The 24,093-nt window shown below is 38.9% G+C and overlaps 1 protein-coding gene across 1 annotated transcript in view; it reads left to right on the top strand.

Moving 5' to 3' along the window:
- Positions 1 to 838: 838 nt before the first annotated feature.
- LOC124272426 (C-type lectin 1-like) overlaps positions 839 to 24,093 on the top strand; it is a 47,932-nt gene continuing 24,677 nt past the window's right edge. The window contains exon 1 of the mRNA XM_046707592.1: positions 839 to 968. Within this exon, the coding sequence (XP_046563548.1) occupies positions 913 to 968 (56 nt within the window). The 5' untranslated portion in view covers positions 839 to 912. The remainder of the gene's footprint in view (positions 969 to 24,093) is intronic.

The raw sequence follows: 24,093 nt of genomic DNA, 5'->3' as shown, positions 1-24,093 counted from the left end.
AGGGAGAGGCAGGCCCCAAAACACTTGGCGACGTGACCTCGATGGCGATATACAGAAAAGTGGATTTACTTGGAAAAAGCTGGAGAGGAAAGCCCAGGACAGGGGGATCTGGAGATATGTAGCGGACGGCCTATGCCCCATGAGGGGTGTCAGGCCTAATTAAGTACTCACGCGGTGTGCAACTGGACAACCTACTTGATCTGTAGGAGACAGTCTTCCTTTAAGCGAACAAGCTTTTTTTCGCTTTAGTCTTTACAAGATAATGCAGTGAATACAGGCATGCTTAATTATTAAATAAAAGTTGGAATAAATGATTGAATCAAACGTACAACCACGTAGTATTGTTACTTTAAGTGTGATTGTGTTTCGAAAGCGGTTTCAAAGGTGCAAGTTTGTCCCTTATCATCAGGATTCGCTTACTGCGGGTTCGAGTACAGGTTATAATCCGCTTTCTGTCAGTACCCTGCTCATGTAAATAGTTCAAGCGCGATAATAAAAGTCTCAAACATATGTCACTTAAGACTTTTTCCGTACGCTGACACGCAGTTTTAAGACTGAAAAGCATTCAACGTGATCTCTACCTCAGCTGTCTACAACCTGACTGTCTCAATCTGCGAAAGACGCGGAAACCTCGAAGCTCTCATAATTGAGTTTTGTTCCACCTTACAAAACTGTATTTTTTTTAGTAATTCAAATCAACCTCGTCCTATTTACAAAAACTTGAAGCAAGACGAAACGCGGTTAAAAAATACATGATAAATCGATACGACGGATTAACCTTCAATGACGACTATTGATCACTAGTCGATTGCCATTCAGAACCGTATGATGGGCCAAACTAGTGCTGTGGTCGACTGCGGTTAGTCTATGTGACAGTTGTAAGTTGTTGCTGTTTATGAGAGTAGAGAAGAGATGGAGTGGGCTGTATATACATCGTTTCTCATGTTAACAATCAGTGCTGTATATTGGTAAGTAGAAACACCTTTTCTTGCATTCGATCAAATAGTTTGTGTGGTTTACCCGTGGAAGGATTTATTTCAGCTTTAATGTTCACCTATTGGCATTTTGTGTTGTGATGCCTGAAACTATTCACAATCACGTCATAATGATGTTTTCAAATATGTATTCAGTTTACATTCATTCATTCATTCATTCATTCATTTACATCCATTGATTATATGAATATATTCAACAACTCATGTCTCCGAAGTTTTCTTAATGCTATCAATATCCGTTTGTCGTAGTTTGTTTGTTTGTTGGTTAACGCCGGACTAAGCAATATTCTAGATATTTGACGGCGGTCTGCAAATAATCGACTCTGGAATAGACAATAAAGTGTTTGACATCATGAGCATCGATTTACCAATGGGGATACGATGACATACATCGACTAAGTCAGCGAGCAGTGCAGGGGCGTGTGTAATTCCGTGGGAATTACATGTTAACATTTGGAACCAATACTAATTATAATGGATTCAGGGAAAACATGGTTCCATTTTTTTCTGTTTGCTATAAGTGTCATTGTGGGGTGATTGAATATGAGTTCCCAAAATTGCTTGCGACACCATTTCGAGAAAAACATGTTTTCATAAACCTATCACAACATAGTCATTTAGCATATCAAAAGCCAGCTTATGATGTATGGCATAGAGATAACCACATAATATGCTTTTAAGTTCAATTTGGTGACATAAAATGTGACATAATCATATAAATTAATCAAATATTGTCTTTCCTTCAAAGGACACCAACATTGTAAGTATTGGACTATATTAATGGAAACCATTTTTTTTCAATTAATGTATCCTCCCATTTCATAATATATACTACCATGACACACCTATGTACGTAGTAATAATAGTACCCAGGTAAGGTTAATGTGACTATCATAAAGTCATGCACAAGTGTCAAATCAGACCTACCAGTACAGTCAGAATTGACACACTGACACTCGTGTCTGGGTAATTAAATGACAAATGACATAAAGCCAAATATGCAGTCAATAGTGACAAATTATATCACAGTAAACAGATAACTACATATTACAAGTGGGGTATGCAAGTGCAATATATAGTGTGCACTAAAGTACTGTCGGAAATGCTAGAAAAATGATTTTTGACTTATATTTAAAATTCAGAGGTATTACAGTTACTTGAATAACAAATATCACTTTAAGAAACATCTACCTAATGTAGACCGAGGGAATAAATTTTGAGACATGCCCTAAAATGCGTTTTTTACTGATGAAAATACCAAAAACTTAGCGGTAGTGGGACGAAAAATAAGGGGTCGTGGGACGTTATTTGATACAAACATTAACTGCCTGTGTTATGTCATCAGCATGCACGGTATCGACAGGTAAAACTGACACCTGAGCACACGCTCGGGCGAGGGGGTCATCTCAATAGATGTTTTCTTCAAAATGTTGAATATGTGTACGTATAGTATACGTATTGGTATGTAAGGGATCATTTGTGTATGTGTGTTTGTTGTGAAATAAACATACGAATTACTGTTTTATTTGAAAGAATTCTATCACTTGTGTTATCTTATCGATTGATTGTAGAAATGTGCAACGTTTTAATAAATGTTTTGCATGTCAACAGTATATTTCATTGCAAAAAATATGGATGTAATTCGGTCAGTTTAATCTAGTTGTGAACATTGGCCAAAGAATTAACGAAGTCACTGGTGTAGCTTCTTTAGAATATATATATTATTATTCTCCTAAAGTTTGTAGACCGCCCGTCTAAGTACTCCCTTGTCAAAGTTGTCAAGGATGGTTTTACGTCCCGGTTTTGCTTTTGAGACGGTCCCAGTCTTGTCTGATTTGTTTACAATATTGTAAACTTGTTGGTAAGACATACCAACAGCTCTACAAGTTCTGTAATAAACCCTTTCTAAACTAATAAAAGGTTTACCTGTATTTTTCAAGCACAAAAAACTTATAAACCTTTGCAACAATCGTCTGCAAATAGTTGGCCATAGTGGACGCTGTGATAAAGATGTGCATGCATGACGGGAAGCTTATTTATCAAGACTTAACATTTATATTAATATTTCTTCAATAAAGAAACGATAATTAAGTAAAATAACACAAACATTCAACATTTATTTGTTTAAGAAACACGTTAATTTATATTTTTACACCACCTGTATTATTAGCATAAATGTAAAGACTATTTCAGATTTCTGTTGTTGAACTCTGAAAAAATCTTAAGTTGTTGTTTTGGTACCAAATTCTCTCCTGTAAACTGCCCTTTAAATGCATGGGAATGTTAAATCAATTGAAATAAAAATTAGGTACACTATAGGTGAGTTGATATATTGACAACATAATACATTTATCACCTTTCTAAAGACATTCAGGCTAAAAAGCATTTTCTAGCATTTCCGACAGCACTTTAGTATATTTATATTAACTTTCACATTGTTAAGTAACTTGCATAATTAATCAATCCGTCATTAACCTGCAAGAACAAAATATGCTGTTGAAATGCAAGCTTCGACATTATTTGTCATACAAACACAAGCATGAATTTTGTTTTCTTAATTTGGAAACTAGAAGGGACCTCGTTAGAGAACATGCCTCCGCCTTGCACAGCAATTTCCTTTCACTATTACATTTTTAAAGTACTACTGTGTACTTGTACTTTAATGTACTTTCACCAAACCGTACGCAGATAGCCCTTGCGTCATACCTAACAAAACCACTTAGATTCATTCAATTCCATCAATAACTTTTTGAGATATTATTCATATTCTCCATTTATGTAACATTGCGACTATTTACCTCTGGGTGCATGTACCTTAACAAACACTCATCAAAAAAAGAGGAAAAAAAAGAAATATACGCAAAATAGAATGTGAAAAAATGAAAGTTTGTACGCAAATGTCTAATTAAGCATGTTTTGAGGGTTGAATATTGCTGTCGGTATTGTGAAGAATATGCGTAAGCAAATGCAACCATAAACGATTTTGAATGGTTTTATCGATCATGATTGTCATGATGAGCTTTACTGGTATTGAACACAACCAAAAGCCGCAATCATTGCTTTTCGCGTGCAACCTATGACTATAAAATACCCAAATGCATCTCGCAAATTCATCCAAGACCCTTGCAAATACTGGATGAGCAAATGGGACGTCTCAACGGTGCCCACAGAAATATTGCCATTGGACGATTACAAGCTGGCGAATCCAAGAGTGTCGTGGCGAGGACCTTCAGCATTCATCCCAGCACAATAACTCGTTTGTGGGATCGTTTTGTGCATTCCATTTCGACAAATGACCATCCAAGACCAGGACGACCGTGAGTCACCACACAGCCCAAGATCGCTACATCCGGGTAACCCACCTACGTGACTGCCATCGTTCCGCCCGGGACACAGCACAAGAACGGTTTGGAGCCCGGAGAATGTCCGACCAGACAATCAGGAACCGTCTCCGAGAGGTAGGTATGCGTGCCATACGTCCAGAAGTTGTCCCCTCTCTGCACGATTACATGAGCGTCCGTGAGTCAGGTGGTGGTGTAACGCGGTGCAACCACGGAACCTTGGAAACTGGAGGCACATATGATTCAGTGATGAATCGCGGTAGCACCTCAAGCGACGTGACGGAAGACAACGTGTCTACATACCACGCAATGAACGTTTTGCATCCAAATGCATCAGGCAAGTGGACAGATTTTGGCGGCGATGGTGTGATGATGTGGGGAACCATCTCATACACCTGCAGATCGGAATTGGTGCTCGTCCAAGTCAATGTTACGGCCGCGAGATGTACCGACCAGATTCTCTGTCCTCACGTGCATCGTCTTGTCGACCGCCAAAGGGATCTGTACCAACAGGACAACGCCAGACCTCACACAGCACGTGCTACAGTGGGGCTACCTGGACAATAACAACATCAATGTCCTCCCCTTGCCCTCCAGATCCCCGGATCTGAAACCAATTGATTACCTGTGGGATCAGATAGATAAACGTGTACGTCAACGTACAGTAACAGTAACAGTAACTGTTGTTCAACATGCTGCAGGTGGAATGGAGAAAGATTCCACAACGAAACATCCAACAACCGATTCAGTCTGTGTCAAGGAGGTGTCGTGCAATTTGTAGCAGTAAGAGGTGGCCATACAAGGCAGTAACGTCAACGTCACCTCGCGGACAGCAGTAATGACTATGATGACTATCATTCTTGCGAAATGTTAACGAGATACCAATGTATTGCTCTACATAATTTCAATGCTGTACCGTTTATTTTAGTTGATGTACATAATTGAATAAGACCAAGTTTTTCAATGATATTTTGCTTTTGCGTTTCTTTTTTCGAAGAGTGTACTTTTCAACCTGTAATTGATTTGTCCTGGAGACATACCCAAGAGATCCAGAAAGTTTAATTGAAATCCCTCTAGTAGTATTTGAGTAAATATGCTAACACATAAATACACACACACACAAACAGGGTTGAATGCATACCCTCTGCAAAAAAACCTTCGGTTTTGGCAGAAGCACTTATGATCATAGTGATTATTATGCATGCATATATTATTGAGATTCATGATATATAATGGTAGTTGTAAAACACACATTACAAGGTACATTTTAACATACTACATGCCTATGTTGTGATAGGTTTATAGAGAATACTACACGAGGTCTCATTACATACGAATTATACGAAACAAGTGTCCTTCCTATGGTATCTGACCGAGCGAAAGCGAGTTTAGAAACCACAGGAGGGTCACGAGTTTCGTACAATATCAGGGATACTCTGAGGTTGTGTTCTTGCTTCAAATGCTTTTTAAAATTTACAGCGACATGTATTTGTTTTCAGAATAGAGTTTGGTGATAGACTGCCTTACAAGGTTCTTTTTAAAGTTGTCCAAATGTTTTAATTTGTGTGATTTTGACACGACCCCTACCTGCTTCGCATCACCCTCACAATGTTTGTGTTCCAGAACATTTGTCAGTACCCTTGCTGATACTCCTAAAGCTTTTGCTGCCCGCTTACGGAATTTATTAATGGCATAAAATGGTTCGCCCCTTTCAGCTTCAGCACGGAAAAAATCGTACACTTTAATCATCAACTGTTTCACGTCAGCATTCAACTTCATTTTGCATCAGGCATGTGTATCCCGTGCACGACGAGACAGTGGCTGTTCCGTTTCTGCGGTTTCACCCGCCGCGACAGATAACAACTTTTGCGTTTTCAATGATGATAGTTTCTTAAACAGATTTTTTGTTGGAGTCCGGAAAATTTTCAAATATAAGAAAGCTGTTGGGTTAGTAAACGATAAACATGTGTACTATTTATATTTATGTGGCAATTTTGTACAATGATCAAATTTGCAATTCATCGGTCCGTTTCTGACTCAAACGGACTGTAGTGAGATGTGATCGTCACTGCTGGTTAATATAATCACAACAATTATTATTTGAAAACTGGGTAATCGGATTAGTCGCATAGTCCTGATGACCATACTTTCCGGCATTGTTGATATTCATGTGTTTGTGTATTCTTCTCAGATTGTAAGAGACCCGTGAAGGTCCGGGTTAGAATTGGCATCATTAACCCATGCTTGTCGTAAGAGGCGACGAACGGGATCGGGTGGTCAGGCTCACTGGCTTGGTTGACACATGCGCAGATCGATGCTCATGATGTTGATCACTGGATTGTCTGGTCCAGACCGCCGCCATATCGCCGGAATTTTGCTGAGTGCGGCGTAAAATTAAACTCACTCAGTCACTCAGATTGTAAGTAAATGTTTACCACAATTTACATTCAGTTCTGTTTTTACCAGAGTAAAGTATGTTTACAGTTACCAATCATATATACGCGGTATTCGGTTTTCAAAGCTTGTACACCATGTGGTGTTTTCGTACTTTTCATATGAAAAAAGTGGTAGACAAATTATGATATTTAACTTCCTATGTTCTTCATCTGGCGACAGATATTTTTTAATGATGAAATTGTTCCCAATATCTGTATGGGACAAATGGGAAAATGTTAAAACGTGAATATAACTTGAGGAGTATATTTTTTTCAAACTGAATTTATGACAAATTTCATTATTGTTTCTTTTTGCTTTTCCTTTTTTGTTGGGGCGGTGGGGTAGCCTAGTGGTCCGCTCGTCACACTGAAGGCCCGGGTATGAATCCCCACAAGGGTACAATGTGTGAAGCCCATTTCTGGTGTCCCCCGCCGTGATGTTGCTGGAATATTGCCAAAAGCGACGTAAAACTAAACTCAGTCACTCACTCACTCAGTCAGTCCTTTTTTGTAATTGTGTTTACGCTGTTTGTACTTCAATACTTGAAGATCTAATTGATAGCAATCTCTTATAGCTAAGCATTTTACCAATAAATGTCAGCAAAGAATCAATATGATGAATAACATAAAAGATGCCATTTGTTAACTAAACAAATAATCAGATATATGCTAGAATGGTTAATGTGGTAATTTGAATAAAGTGAAAATTAACGAAGACATGTGCTTACCAGTGCGTATGCATGACATTAATGCAAATCTTGTTGTTTATATTGAGGAAAACGTTTCATTCATGGGAGAATAGGTTGCTTTGTGAATATACCATCTCAGTCATTGTTAATTATTTACAATAAAAAATTGTTCCTTGAAGCACCAAAGAAAGTAACAATAGAGTTTATTGTCTGTAAAACAATATTTCGAAATGCAAAGATTTTGATGAGTAATAGACAGAGAGATCCGGGGTTTAAAACATTATCGACTCGTGTAGATGCTATCTTGAGATAATCAAGGGACATTATATTTATCTTTCATCCAGCATCATTCTTCCAATTGTTAAGTTTGATAAACAGTCATCAACAGTGTCTACTATTAACCATCGCCAGTGATGTCATTTATGGCACAATGGTCTGGAAGGAATTGAGATGCAATTTCATAATTATCTACTAAGATTTCTCCAGTTTTTTTATGATAAATTATATGGTCACATTTCAGAACTCTTAATATCCCAAAATACAGAATGCTAAAAAATACTTTATCATGTGATGGGTAGGTTGCTCGGCAGGATGAAACCAACGAATAAAAAGGGTATCCTTTCGGTCATTTACAGAGAAACTTACTATTATGAGAGATTGTGTAAGAACTACTTAAAGCGTTCACAAACAAACCTAGCGTCGAGTCTATCAGGAATATGGAGGATAATTGTTATCAATATCGAAACAATTGTCTAACATTTTGAATATCAGTGTGCAACAAGCTGAGACATTTTACAAGTTTGGTCAACTGTGGAGATATTTAATGCCCAACAGTTCAGCAAGGACAACACCCTAGACGAGCGTGGTCAGCTTTCTCCAGTTTCATGCTTGCAGACCTCTGGTCTCAGGTTACCCGTGAAGATCCAGTTTGGAATTGGTCTTCAGCAATAGTGGAGCGACTTAGATCAATTTTTCAGAAGAATTGTGCATTTGATGATAAAAGCACCAAAATCGGTCATCATATAAAAGAACATATCTGAAATACTTTTTAGATATGGAGCCACCTCAAATTTTGTATTTTGTGCGCATGCGCAGTACATAAACTATGACATACTATTTTCAGCGGTTCCCCTTCGATCTTTATTATTGCCATTCATTACACACCTATAATTTTCATAAATAGTGATTTACAGGTTTATGAAAAGACACAAAATACATAATTTTAGAATAATACAGAGTCCCACGCATCTATCTACGTAGAACAAGCACCTGACGTCAGAAGTTAAGACGACTCTTCATCCCGCTCATGAGAGATGTCACAGCAGAAGTATCCAAAACAACTATATCCTTCTGGATGAGATCGGTGATACTTCGAGCATACATAGATGTAGGCTTAAAACCTCCTTCAGGTTCCAACCCACACGAAGTAAGAGCACCGTATGGCAACTGCTCCTTCCCTACCATCATGGAAGGATGCTTTGGGAAGATTTTTCTTTTTATGTTCAATCACTTTTGTTTTAGATTACTTGCGAAGAAAAACTCAATTCATGCCATCCCATCAACACATGTACAGCATGTCAAAAGGGCAGCTTAGCAGGCAGGTCATGTGTGGGGCCAGTCATTCTTCCACAGTCTGAACTCCCATAGAAGGAAAGTGGACAGTATGTTCCCTACTGGACGAGACAGTATGTTCCCTACTGGAGGACACAGTATGTTCCCTACTGGACGGCACAGTATGTTCCCTACTGGACGAAACAGTACGAGACAGTATGTTCCCTACTGGAGGACACAGTATGTTCCCTACTGGACGAGACAGTATGTTCCCTACTGGACGAGACAGTATGTTCCCTACTGGAGGACACAGTATGTTCCCTACTGGACGAAACAGTACGAGACAGTATGTTCCCTACTGGACGAAACAGTACGAGACAGTATTATGTTCCCTACTGGACGAGACAGTATGTTCCCTACTGGACGAGACAGTATGTTCCCTACTGGACGAAACAGTACGAGACAGTATGTTCCCTACTGGACGAGACAGTATGTTCCCTACTGGACGACACAGTATGTTCCCTACTGGACGAAACAGTACGAGACAGTATGTTCCCTACTGGACGAGACAGTATGTTCCCTACTGGACGAGACAGTATGTTCCCTACTGGACGAAACAGTACGAGACAGTATGTTCCCTACTGGACGAGACAGTATGTTCCCTACTGGAGGACACAGTATGTTCCCTACTGGACGACACAGTATGTTCCCTACTGGACGAAACAGTACGAGACAGTATGTTCCCTACTGGACGAGACAGTATGTTCCCTACTGGACGAGACAGTATGTTCCCTACTGGACGAGACAGTATGTTCCCTACTGGACGACACTACACCAAGCATCAAAACCTTGTCAGGAGTTGGTATCTTGCCTGTACAAAGGGGTTAAGCAACCAATGCAAGTGCAAACTGTCCTCACTTACATGCACTGGTGCGAGAGCCAGTGTTCATAACATTGACTCAGCTATGTTTTCAAGATGTTTAACCGGTATTTTGGGTCAGAATCTTTTTTAAAAAGTCGTCCTATTATTGTACTGATGGCTGGCCCAAAGCTATAACGGGAGCCAGAAAAGGCAAAATATTATTTATCTACTGCGCATGCGCAAATTAAATTATTTTGCGTGCCTCCATATCCTAAAATGTTCACTATGCATCAGTCTATAAATGTGCAATGTTTCATGCTTTTATCATTAAATGCACATTTTATCTGCTTAGCCGCTCCACTACAACCCATGCTTGTCGTAAGAGGCGACTAACGGGACCAGGTGGTCCGGCTCGCTGGCTTGGTTGACACATGTCATCGGTTCCCAGTTGCGCAGATCGATGCTCATGATGTTGATCATACTATTGTTTTTCCAGACTCGATTATTTACAGACCGCTGCCATATAGCTGGAATATTGCTGAGTGTGGCGTTAAGCAATAAACAAACAAAGCTCGAATATCGATCAGTCGCTCCTGTACTCTTTTTAACTGGGACGTCCTCAACGGTGTTGATCGTCATCATTTTGAATCTACTGGTACTTGTTCGATGGCCTCCTTATCGCAGTTTGAAATATCGAACACATCCGTCTTAGGTTCTTTGCATAAATTGAAAAGTTTAATTTGACCGAAGTATGTCATTTGATAAAGGGCAGTTATACGATTGGGCGGACCGATTAATTACCACGAATAGCATATAAAAACATTATATACAGGTAATTGTAATTTGCCTAAATCTAGAGACATCTGAAATAAACACGTTTTATTTGGAATAATATTGACTCTTGTCGGAGTCCGACTGACTGATTATGGTATTGTTGATTGCGGCGTTAAACAAATAAACAAGTCATTGACCTTCTGACGTGAAATATATAACTGCATACATTCCGACTTTTCCGTACATTAAAAGTTAAGCGTGAGATGAGAACAGTTTTTTATGACAGGTTTTAAGAATGACGTTTTTTGATGAACAGGTGAGACTTAAATACATTGTATATCAACTAAATTACTTAACACAACGAAGGAATGACTCCGTAAAATATCGCAGAAGGTTTTTTGAAGGAAAACCATCCATCGGGCATTTGTTGATAAGCGTGGTGATCAAATATATAGTCATCTTCATCTTCAGAGGTCGCAGACAATTTGTCAAAACAGAAAGTGCAGTTCAACAATACGTGCTAAGAGTTCTACATTAATAAGGAGCGTTGTGGTAGCCTTATGGTTAAAGCATCCGCTCGCCAGGCTGAAGGCCCGGGTTCGATTTCCCACATATATTGCTGGAATATTGCTAAAAGAAGCGTGAAACGATACTCAGTCACTCTTGATTAAATAATATTAATGTGCAATTCGGGAATATGATATTTGGGCAAGAAATTTAGCATTGGCACCAGATGTGGTACCCCCTTGTTGATCTGTTTCTCTTTGAATTAGAGTTACTATTCGGAATGGCAAGGAAATTAGGCCCAAATCGTCCTTTCAAGCTTCAGATATATCATGATCAGATATAGATCACTGATCGTCAAATCACTAATTCTGTTTGTCTCCAGAGTTGAATACGGTTGTTGAACAAGACACTGAATTAGAGACTGATTGCGTGTTATTATTCGGCATAGTGACAGAGAGCCTTTCAGCACCACCGGTTTCCTGCATATATTAATGTCTGGTACTCATGCAGAGGTAGATATGCTAGCACAACTTTGTTGATTGAACGCAATCACTCGGTTGATATAACGATCGAAATTTACAAAGACCTCGTTCCAGCAGTACCCTAATCGTTGCACTCAATAACCAGCAATCTGACTTATAGATTGCATGGGGGAACACCAGAGCCGATTTATAGATTAAATGAACTTGTGAATAGACATGCTGCTCGGGTTATCAGAATCAATGACAATCAGCACAAATAAATGATGAACCTGAAACCTTACTTCAGCTTCAGGTGTATCCATGGTCTGACTTCCTTCAATAATGGCCATGTAGATCAGTTCCTTTCTACTAGAATTTCCTTCCTTTCCACCTTAACTGGAAATGCAAAAGGCATAATCTGATAGTCTGACCTCAACTATTGGTTTTTTTGTTTGTCTCTAAATCCTTTGAGTTACCTGCTCAATAAAGAGGAGGGTTACCCTCCCGGACCTCCTCAGCACAGATCCCCAACACCGCTTACTCATCCCCTTTACATGGATGACATCGAGCTCCTCGCCAATTTGAAAGAAAAAGTTCTCCTTGTCGAGTCCTTTTCTAATGATGATGGCATGACATGTGGACTTGACAAATGTAATACTCTTCATCTGAAACGTGGCAAGGTAGTTAATGATGGATCGGTCAAGTTACAGTTACGGGGGTGGGGTGTGTGTGGAAGTTCCAGAATGCAAGCTCCAGAATGCCCAGATCCAAGAACAACTTCGGGCCGTGTATAAATCTCGCTAAAGAAAATCTGGAGCTCAGAGCTAAATGCTCGAAACGAGGTCAAAGCCACCAATACTTTTGCTGTGCCAGTCCTTTCCTTTCCCTTTGGAGTATTTGATTGGACAAAACAAGACATCCAGAGTCTTCACCGCCTGACCAGAAGGATCATGTCTGATAACAGAGCCCACCACCCTCGTTCCTCTCTTAATCGTTTATATATGCCAATCAGTTCGGGAGGTCGGTGTCTGATTAATTTGGAGGCTCTTCATGATAGAATTATATTGTGTACTTTTGCACATATTTATTTATCGGATGATCCACTGGTGATGCACATCAAGACTCATGATGAAAGCAAGGACTTTCACAGCTATTTTAAGCGTGCCAAGGTTGTTGGACAGAATTTGAGCTTGCTTTTGTTGATGGCAATGTACTGCTGGGCGATGGGAGTAAACCAGGTGAAGTCTGTCCAGAGTCGGTCATTTGTGGAGAAGCTTTCTGAGAAACCATTGCATCGTGTGTACATGCAGGGTGTGGAACAGAATAGCAATCCCACCGACTCCTTCGCCTGGATGAAGTCGGCTGGTCTTAAATGTGAAACTGAGGGCTTTGTTTTTAATGCTCAAGACCAGTCACTTGGCAATCGCCAAAATGTGATTCTTAAAGAAAATATCAATATGAAATGTCGACTTTGTAATGAATTCGCAGAGACTGTCTAACACCTTGTCAGTGGATCGCCTTCCTTGGCACAAACGGCATATCTTAAAAGACATGATGGCATAGCTCGCTGCTTTTATTACCGTCTCCGCCATGCCTGTGGATTTGACTTCGAGGTCCATCCATAGTACGACCCTGAACATGTCCCGGGCGTCATCGAAAATGATGCTTTCAAACTTTTGTGGAATAGGCCAGAATTCCAGGCAGCTAACCTGATCTTGTCCTGTTTGAATCTTGTCCTTGCCAATGAATTTATTGATATCATTGAATTTTCTGTCCCTTTTGACAGCAACGTGATTGGCAAGATTCAGGAAAAGCATTCTAAATATGCGAACCTCGCCTTTGAAATGTCTCGCTTGCATCCCAAGTACACTGTCGTCAGGCTCCACATTGTCCTCGGCGCCCTTGGTTTGTTGCTCCTGATCTCTTGGCGCCGATCTGGAATGTGCCCTGGTTCTCCGCCGGAAGTACAGTCTTTCTGACACTCTGGGTAATGCAGAAGGCTGAAGTGTTGAGGAGTCTACATATTCTTCGGAAGGTTCTTGGTGGGTTCGGTTAGGCAGCGTTTCCTGGGAGAAGTCCCATTCGCTGTCTGGGCTGCGTGTAGAGGGGCCAAGGGCCCTGAGCTGATAATGAACCTTACCAGCCTGACTGTGCCAGGATCACCCGAACCCTCTCTGCTGCATACAATCTTTAATCTGTAAAACATAATAATAATGAGAATATTTATAACGCACCTTTCACCAGGTTAGATATCCTGCTCAAAGCGCACAATCTGATCATTATTTACCCCGGATAACCCAAACTGCCTGTTAGGCGCTAGAGGGTTAATAGTCTCACGACTTATCCCACCGGGTACCCATTTTCTGGTGGGTGAACAGAGGCAATTTTGAACGAACTCACTTGCTTGAGGTGAGACCACATACATCATATGTGCATCGTTGTGGGGCAGGACTGAAACCACAATCATGGGTACATAAAATGATACTTCAACTGTGGTATCTCCATAGCTCCGGGCCTTTCCTTGTATGCTCAGAGTCGACGATTAGTAACAGTTATAAGTGCCGCTATTGATTCAATTTGATATTTACAAGTTTCATATACACTTAGAAGCATTTCTATTTTCATAAGAAATCTATAGATTCCGTTGTTTGATTACAACGATCACACAATCATGTGTTATGAAAGCTCTGTGTTATGTCCACGATGAAACGTCGTGAAAGCTTTACTGAGGATTTATACATATAAACATTAAATATTTAATATGACATTTAAATATGTCCACACGAGGGTGCGACATTAAAAATGACTTCAGCTTTCAGATAGCAACTGTCCCTTTATGTCCAATATTTCTTTGGTGTCTAAATTTCACAACGTGTGTGTCCATACTCTTCGAGCATGCTCTAGATATGAAATTTTAAGGAACAAATTTGCAAAGGTTGTATCTTCAAGGTTGCAAAATTCGAGACCTCAGTAAGTGTGACCTCAGTAACACAACACTTGTCATGACTTTATCAATAATGCGTTTATGGCCTATATGGAAATATAAAATATCAAAACCAGAAACTGTTTGTACTGGATGTGACAAAGACAGTGACAATTGCATAAATGAATTTAGGTGATGAGAGATGGTGTTCACTAAAAGGATAAACATGTGTTGCCGTTCGAGTACCTCCCTCTACGTAGAACTTACTCTCGTGAAATACAACGTTTATTGGCGTATGAATTCTTTTAAAGATTAACGAGAAAAAAACTTTTAAATATATTTGTGAATTGTGTGTCGATTTTATCGTGTTTGCATCAACGATTTATTTATCATGGCATTTGAAAGGTACATCGTTCTAATGCAAGCCTTGTTGCACGTTGCTTCAGATATTGTTTGCCTATAAGGCGTGACATTATGCAACTGAATTATCCATATCTCCCATATTGATGCATGATGCAATGTCTGTTGAAATGCATTGTTCGATATGGACAACAGCTTCTGAAGCATGATTAAAATATATTTCAGTACATGCTCATTAAGTTAAACCTACACATGCATCTGTTATGGGACTACCCAATCATCGTGTGAGGAAGTAAAGAGTCTTTCACGTCTCAGCATATTTCAACAAGTAAATCGTCAGGTCAATATTGAACATTGTTACATGTCCTATGGATTTATGCCGTTTCTAAATAGCACTGTCACCAACTTGAAGCTATGGATAGCATTGAGTCACGTGCTACTGTTACTAGGGAGTCCTTTGGCTCCAAAAAAATAAATACTAAAAAGGACGAATTACGGAGTTTAACAAATGCACCATCAATCTGTTTCGTTATGGCAGTACAGATGTACCCACCTGAAGAGACAACCAATGAAACCACATAGATTCTTACATCAATCACTTTTACCTTTATAATGATGTAAGAATCTACATCCTAAACATCGCTCTATGCAATAAACAAGAAGTTGTCACCCATAAAGTTGTATGTTTTATTTTTGTTTCACCAACTTCTAGAATGCCGATCAAACACCAATAGAAACCACCTCATCTAGATCTGTTTCATATTTTAACCCATTGATACCTGTAACATGTATACAGATTTGAATTGAGAAAAACTCTTGCAAGTATAAGAGATAGCAAGAGATAGGTGACGCCAACTATCCAATAACATATTGTTCATATATCGAGGGTATCATATCGAGAAATATTTTCAATATATTACCTAAGGCCACGTGGCCAAGGGTGCAATAGCTTGTGCAGAAGGACAGGTGGTACGAATGGTGTGCTATCTTCAAATTATATTTCTAATACATTAAACGGACAGGTTCCTTTCAAATATATTCTTCAAAATAGTAGGGAAACTTCATTCATAATTTATGACTGAAAAAATGTGAGGTATATCAGAGTCAATTAATTTTGGTATGATAAAAATGAATGTTTTGAGAGTACATCACCACTTGCACTTCCTTATGACCATAGTTGTTTGTACAATAATCGCTCTTGAAAGATGATTGGTGTATTATGTGCTGGCAATGTGAGTGTTAAGTTCATTGCGCCTAACAGGCAGCATGGCTGTATGATCCCCAGGGAGTTTAAAAAGTATCGGGAAGTACGATAGTGTCCTATGACCGGGGATATTAATGTACGTAGCGCCGTGAGCAGGCAATGTGCCTGGATATGAGCGCCATATAAGAGGACTATTACTATTACTATTACGTAAAATTTGCATAATTATGTACGATTTTCATTTTTTTTGAAAACCCGACAAGAAACAAACACTAACAACTGTGTGATGCAAGATGATTGTCAAAATTAATTGTCTACAGTGATTTATCGACCTTCTTGAAAACCGTCAAAATCAAGAATGTCACCCCGTGTATGGGGCTACAGGGGCTACTGCGTTGTGCACGTGCATCCCATGACATTCTTGTGTTTAGGGTGATAAAGAGAAACGGTGGTGCGTTTATAAGATGTCTTTGAAAAGTTTCTTAACGCTTATATACTTCCTATCCAAATTGAAAGTTCAGGTGGCCCTATTCTCTTTAAGAGTATATATTACAACATTTTCATAAACCTCACATGTTTTGGTTTTCTTCGTGTTTTCATGTATGTTGCATAGAAAGATCCATAGCCATTCCAAAACAAAAGAGATACCTGCACAATAGATTGGTCGATATTGTATAAAATTTTACTGCTGTGTTCTTTTTTCAACTTAATCGTTACATTTCATTTGTTAGAATACTGGTCACAAGGGGCGATCAGGGACTCACTTGTCATTGCATCAAACTTGCGTAGATCGATACTCTGGATTGTCTGGTCCAGACTCGATTAATTACGGACCGCCTTTATATTGCTGGAAAATTTAGCGTTAAACAGGAGGCAAGCAAACAAAAATGATTTCTTTGACACAAAATTATTACTAGCGATTCTGAATACTCAAACAAAACCAACTCAAATTGAACACCAATTTACAATATCGCAACTGGTATTTCTATGCATTGCACCATGTACAGTTTGAATTCCGATTACTCCTTTAATTCGACTATTTTCTTCATTTTTGTGGCAGATTGAATCTAAATGCCGCTAACCTGTTGCCTGTAATAGTGTATGTTAACATCTTTTGAAGAATATTTGATCAAGTTGAACAATTAATACAATTTCCAAGATACCCAAATGACAAGAAGCACCGTTGTAACCAGAATACCCTTAGCTTTCATATGACATAATACATACGACCTGTAAAGAATGTTAAAGCTTTCCATGGGCCTTTTTCCTTATGTAAAAGAATGACCGTGACGCGCGTCGCGAAATCCTGATTCTGAGAAACCTCCACGTGAATATGATCAAAACAGGTAGTACATCCCTATACTTATATTCGATGTCAAATTCAGGTTTCAAGTTCAGGACTTCCAGGGGCTTCAAAAACTATAGCAATGGTTAATAAAGCGACTAAAATAATTAACACATAAGTAGGTTCTAACCACTTACCCACGTACAGCTTTGGTAGATATTGTTTTAGCACCGCATAGACATCGTTTAGAGAAAGACACTGAATCTTTGCAATATTTACAAGACAAGTGTAACCACATATTTCCAAAATATATGTTTCCATACATCATTATGAAGGCTATGTTGCTTTCAGATTTGGCCGATGCTAAATTTAGAGAAGTATTTTGGCAATCCTTCAATAAGGTAAATATAAATGAAGCCATACAAGCATGTTGTGCTACTGTTTCACACGCTTTTGACCAAATTAATCTAGAAAACAATTACTAGATATTTGTTGTGGGGTACTAAGAGTTTAACCATCAGATCTCATTTTTTCTGTATTCACCATTTCTAAAAACAACAATATTTGACTTCTCAAGGTTTACTTCTAACCCCCATTTATAGCAATAACATTTCAGAGTGTCAAGCTTTCTTGTAGGCCTATGGCTGTGTCACATCATCTGCAAATACTTGCTACATGAAATCGTTTAAAGGAACAATATCACACATTTTCGACAATATTTTGACCTGTATTATATATATCGGGGCATATGCACTCACTTTAGTTCCTATTGATGCAATAAAAGACTTATTACCCCGTACGACTTGCCTGAAATCGATAATTGAAACTTAGAGGCGAACAGCTTCCAAACAGAGAACACTTGCCATATATGGAATGTAAACAATTGCTCCGTACATCGAAAACTATCGCACGCGGTGTTGTCGGAGTTTGCCGAACTGGTTTCAATCACAAGTTGTGCGTAGGATATTCGTAAAGAGCGCTCCAAGGGACATAACTCTATGGGGTTCGCTTGAAATAATGTTCGACCGGTAGGCGACGTTGCATTAATTCATTCGAACCATTTAATTTAATATTGTAAATCTGAATACGTATTTTTAAAAGATAAACTATATGGTAGCTCCCCTGAAGGCTGATTGTTAGTATTATTGAGAAAATGCATCATTTATTTTTAGAGAATTGTGGTGTGATATAGTGCCTTTATTCCATATATGGCAAAAAACCCCTCTCAGTCCACATTTCGTCATTCCGTCTGTTAACTTATTTATGAAAAATATGAATATTACAGGGCTTAACATATATCCTTGGCGTGCTCCAGTTGATGACGTGAATATTTCAGTTTTCAAACTTCCTATTCTAACACAAGCTAACGTCTTGTCATAAATATCTTTCAAAATTTTAAACATTTATCCGTGTGCACTTTCACAATAAGTACATACAATAGCTTTTGACTAGCAACAGAGTCAAATGCCTTATGCAAATCTATTAAAGCTGCATTAAATCTGGGTATTGTATTTCTCCAATAGACTTAAAGACACTGATACAAAATCAATTGTTAAATAGTCATTTCTCAAACCTGCATGACATTCATGTAATACTTTATGTACCCTTAGCTATATACATGTACTTATTCTGGGATCAGGAATAGAAGTGAATATTTTACCCATTACATTTAAGAAAGAAATTCCAAGGTAATTATTTTATCATCAATATTCCCCCTCTATTAATTGGGATAATGAAACCGGCATTCCAACTATCGGGGAAAACACCGCAATCCAATATAGCAATGCATAATATAGCTACATACAGTGGAGTTAAAGAAATTCAGGGATTTTTTACACAATCAATATCCGAGGATTTGCACACTAGTTTAAGTGATTTAATCGAATACTCAATCTCACCTCCGGTAATACGTTCTGATGAATAATCCATATGTATTACACGGAGTGCATTCATAACCATGACGTGTCAAATGGTCATTTAAAGTTTCATCAAGCGCCTGACTGCTGTCATAGCGGTTTCGTAAATCTTTGAAATAGATGCACCACAATTCTGGCCAGATATGTATTCGGTCATTACGCTTTTACGGAAGTGCTTCTATTTTAACCTACATCTTCTTACAATCACCATTTGCTCTTCGAAGCAATCGCATTGTTGAATTGTTGGGATGTCTGTTTACACAAAAGACGGAAGTATCTCTTAGACTGAATGTATCTATTCAAATGTTCTAACTGAAATTCAAAACACACCCTGTGGCTGCGAATATAATTCCTGACACTTTCAAGGACAGCTGATTAATCTCTTTGGATCACTATTCTGTCATCCTTGTTGATACCTTACTTGATTCCAATCATTGTTGGTCTATGAACTAGGGATCCAACGTCGTCAAAGCTCGGGGCGTTGTATGGAAACTGGAAACTGGAAATGCTGGAAACTGTCAGAAATAAGCGTGCAATGGCCAATACCATCGGTCTTTCAGTCTGTTATTAGCAAACCATAGAGAAGGTACCAACAAATTCAAATGTTGACAATCGACCCTATCCAGGGAATCCTAGATCAACGACAAGTGTACAGGATATACAGATCCGAAATCAGCTTTAAACGGCAAATGAAACTGCTGTAAACTTCATCAGTCTACTTGACAAGAATGACAAGGCTGACAAAGAGAAATCGTCTTCATGCTCGAGTCGACTGCCACCTGTCTTAACACCTTCGTCGTATTCCCAACAGACTACAATGGTCAACACAACGATGGATCGGTTAGGGTGTGAGGTGGCATCAGCTTGGCAAAGCGAACCCATCTCCAAGTTATTTCAATCCCATATCGGGAATTGTCAAGATCACTTGACAATTGGAAACAACAAGCTGAACCCTTAATAGTCCTGTTTGCAAAACGTGTAGGTCGAGGTTTGTGCTCCAGGACATCCTCGTGCTCAACGTACTCGGGTCTCTCTCCAGCAGCACAACACCCATAGAACATCATGCTTAGCAATGAACACAGACCTTTCTCCAATTGAATACGTCTGGGGCATGATAGCGAGACGTGTGTGCCAATGTTAAAGTTGAATGAACTTGGACAAGCGCTGCATGAAGAGTGGGACTGACGCTCACAATATGTCTCGTCGAGTGAATGTATGATTAACATTTCCTGTCCGAATTACCCTCATCGTCCTTAAGAACAACGATTGTCGTACTTCACTACCGTTGTAATTTTTATAATCATTATTCAGCTAGTACTAAAGACTAATATCCTCTACAATTTTGGAAATTTTGATATATTTTAGACTATCTCCAACCTGCTTTTAAGTGACTGTATATTTGTTCACATACAGCTGCTAATAGAATGACAGTCTCCATAGACTTATAAGGTGAAAGGAACTTAGCGTGTAAATGTCGAGATCTGTCTCGGTGTACTCCAATTTGGCATTTAGTCCGTCTAGGCGTCTCTACGTGTCTTCGCATTCCTTTTGAGGCCTGAAAATTTTGATCGACGGCGTACTGGACCAGCTGCAATACAGTCGTCTTTTTCGTTGGTTTTCAGGAATTATTGAACATAGATTTGATAGCCGGTACAGCATGGTATGTTTATCGGTATCGCCAGTAATTTTTCCGGATTCATTCATATAGGTTCCATCTCATTTTTTAGCTTTTTCGCCGCCATAAGATGCTAAGTTGTCAAATGCTCTCCATTCGTATCTCGAGGCAAACCGATAAGTGAATGACACCACATAATTATCTTCCAACTATGAAGTGCAAAAGCTACGAGTGCTTATTATAATAAGCATTTATCTATGATATTAGAGTGAGTGAGTTTGGTTTTAGGCCGTTTTTAGTAATATTCAAGCAATATCACGGTTAGGGACACTCCACACTATGTTCACATGTGGGGAATCAAAAACGGGTCTCCAGCAGACGCTTTAACCCCCTCCCCTCTTTGATTTGATATTAGAACTGAGCTACTTTTTTCTTTGTAGCACATAATTACGACCTATCGCGAAACTTTTTCCTGTTTGTCCTATTCAAACCAAATCAATTAAAAGTATTTTCTTTTTTCGTGTCTATTCTTTATACGATCAGTATATGTTATGTATAAGCAGTTGGTTGTCAATCATTCATGGTTGAATTGGCTTGAAGGCACCAGCAGTAGAGAACATATTCCAGATGCCTCACACAGTATTTTACAGACTACTAAGAGTGTAATTTTCAAATATTATTTTCCAAATGGGATATGTTTTCAAGGTCTAAAGGATGCATATTTTCGCCTGAGAACTACAGTGGTGTTGGAACATGAAAATGACCTCGGAAACCAACTGTTTCTCCTATGTTCTCCTTAACATAATACACAGGAATTGATCTCTCGCTCGTTACCATTTTACCATACAGGAAAGATAATGCTTATGTTTGGTATCGACCTGACTCTGGTCCCGTGAAAAGATTTATACAATAAATCAGGGAAAACACCTCTACTTATTCGTGATAAGGAAAAATCGGTAGACGATTGTCTGAGAATTCTATCAGTAATGAGCTTTCTATTGAAATGTTAGTGCGCTTTAATCATGAACACACGCGAGACGATCAACAGGAATAATCAATGTGTTTACAGCTTACATGTTGTCGGCGATGTCGTGTATTGACCGGTCTGTATCAGAAACAGTATTTATATCGTGGCTACATTTCACTCAAACCCGGAACTTTAGTAAAGGTCGGCAGTTTAGTTCTTTGTTAACTAATTAATTTGATTTAAGGTTCACAAGCGGGACTGGAGCATACAAAGTCCGTTTTGAAACTCTAAGCGTGCGATCATTTGATTTTCAAAGGGGATGGGTGATATTTGGATTTGAGATAACTTAGAGCAATGCTTTCTTCTGTTTATTGAACAAACATTTTTGAAATAAATAAATAAGCCAACTATTTTCTTTTGATACTCATGTCTATTTTCGAGTTGTTCCCACATCCCAACATCCAATGACCTCACGTCCAGGCTCCAAACGTATTTGCAGTTGCCCTAGACAGGAGGTATGTTCGACATTCCGGTCCTTCGTTGTTCTCCCGTCGTTTTTGGAAGAGGGCGTTCCAGTTGAGTCGGTGTCGTTGGAGTAGGGTGAAGAGATGTTGGATAATGGACTGGGAGATTTCTGAGGATGTGTCTCAACTTATCAATAAATTACAATCATGAAAGGAGAGCGTCATAATCTGATCTCAGGTCGTTATAGTATAGCCAATCACGGAGGACCTTGAATTCGACCTCACACTTATGCATTATACCACAGGTGTGTAAGGAAACAATATACGTCTCCAAAACGTGTTCCACTATCGTGAATACTTGACTTTTAAGCCTCAAAGGCTGAAGATATATTTTGCATAATCTTCACACACGGTATCCGTAAATATAACATTGGGTGATTGAATTATTGACATGTATCCAACTTCTTTCTCTGTTGATTAAGGGACAAAAGTATTCAGTAAGGCGTTGGCGAATTTTCTATTTCAAAAGAGTGGACCAAATTGTTCAGAATATTAGTTTGTTTTTATTTCCTGAATGAGGTTCTGGAAGTAGAAGTCTTTTATTCTTCATATTATTCTTTCTTCTCTCTCACTATATCATAACGTATTGCTCGTAAGAACTTTGTTCCTACCATTTTACCATACAGGAAAGATAATGCTTATGTTTGGTATCGACCTGACTCTGGTCCCGTGAAAAGATTTATACAATAAATCAGGGAACACCTCTACTTATTCGTGATAAGGAAAAATCGGTAGACGATTGTCTGAGAATTCTATCAGTAATGAGCTTTCTATTGAAATGTTAGTGCGCTTTAATCATGAACACACGCGAGACGATCAACAGGAATAATCAATGTGTTTACAGCTTACATGTTGTCGGCGATGTCGTGTATTGACCGGTCTGTATCAGAAACAGTATTTATATCGTGGCTACATTTCACTCAAACCCCGGAACTTTAGTAAAGGTCGGCAGTTTAGTTCTTTGTTAACTAATTAATTTGATTTAAGGTTCACAAGCGGGACTGGAGCATACAAAGTCCGTTTTGAAACTCTAAGCGCAAGCGATCATTTGATTTTCTAAGGGGATGGGTGATATTTGGATTTGAGATAACTTAGAGCAATGCTTTCTTCTGTTTATTGAACAAACATTTTTGAAATAAATAAATAAGCCAACTATTTTCTTTTGATACTCATGTCTATTTTCGAGTTGTTCCCACATCCCAACATCCAATGACCTCACGTCCAGGCTCCAAACGTATTTGCAGTTGCCCTAGACAGGAGGTATGTTCGACATTCCGGTCCTTCGTTGTTCTCCCGTCGTTTTTGGAAGAGGGCGTTCCAGTTGAGTCGGTGTCGTTGGAGTAGGGTGAAGAGATGTTGGATAATGGACTGGGAGATTTCTGAGGATGTGTCTCAACTTATCAATAAATTACAATCATGAAAGGAGAGCGTCATAATCTGATCTCAGGTCGTTATAGTATAGCCAATCACGGAGGACCTTGAATTCGACCTCACACTTATGCATTATACCACAGGTGTGAAGGAAACAATATTCGCCTCCAAAACGTGTTCCACTATCGTGAATACTTGACTTTTAAGCCTCAAAGGCTGAAGATATATTTTGCATAATCTTCACACACGGTATCCGTAAATATAACATTGGGTGATTGAATTATTGACATGTATCCAACTTCTTTCTCTGTTG

Source organism: Haliotis rubra, unplaced genomic scaffold, assembly GCF_003918875.1.
Source record: "Haliotis rubra isolate DU_JTF1 unplaced genomic scaffold, ASM391887v1 Scf17, whole genome shotgun sequence".
Taxonomy (NCBI): Eukaryota; Metazoa; Mollusca; class Gastropoda; order Lepetellida; family Haliotidae; genus Haliotis; species Haliotis rubra.
Note: the sequence above shows the minus strand (reverse complement) of the source record. Positions and strands in the feature narration are given on the sequence as shown.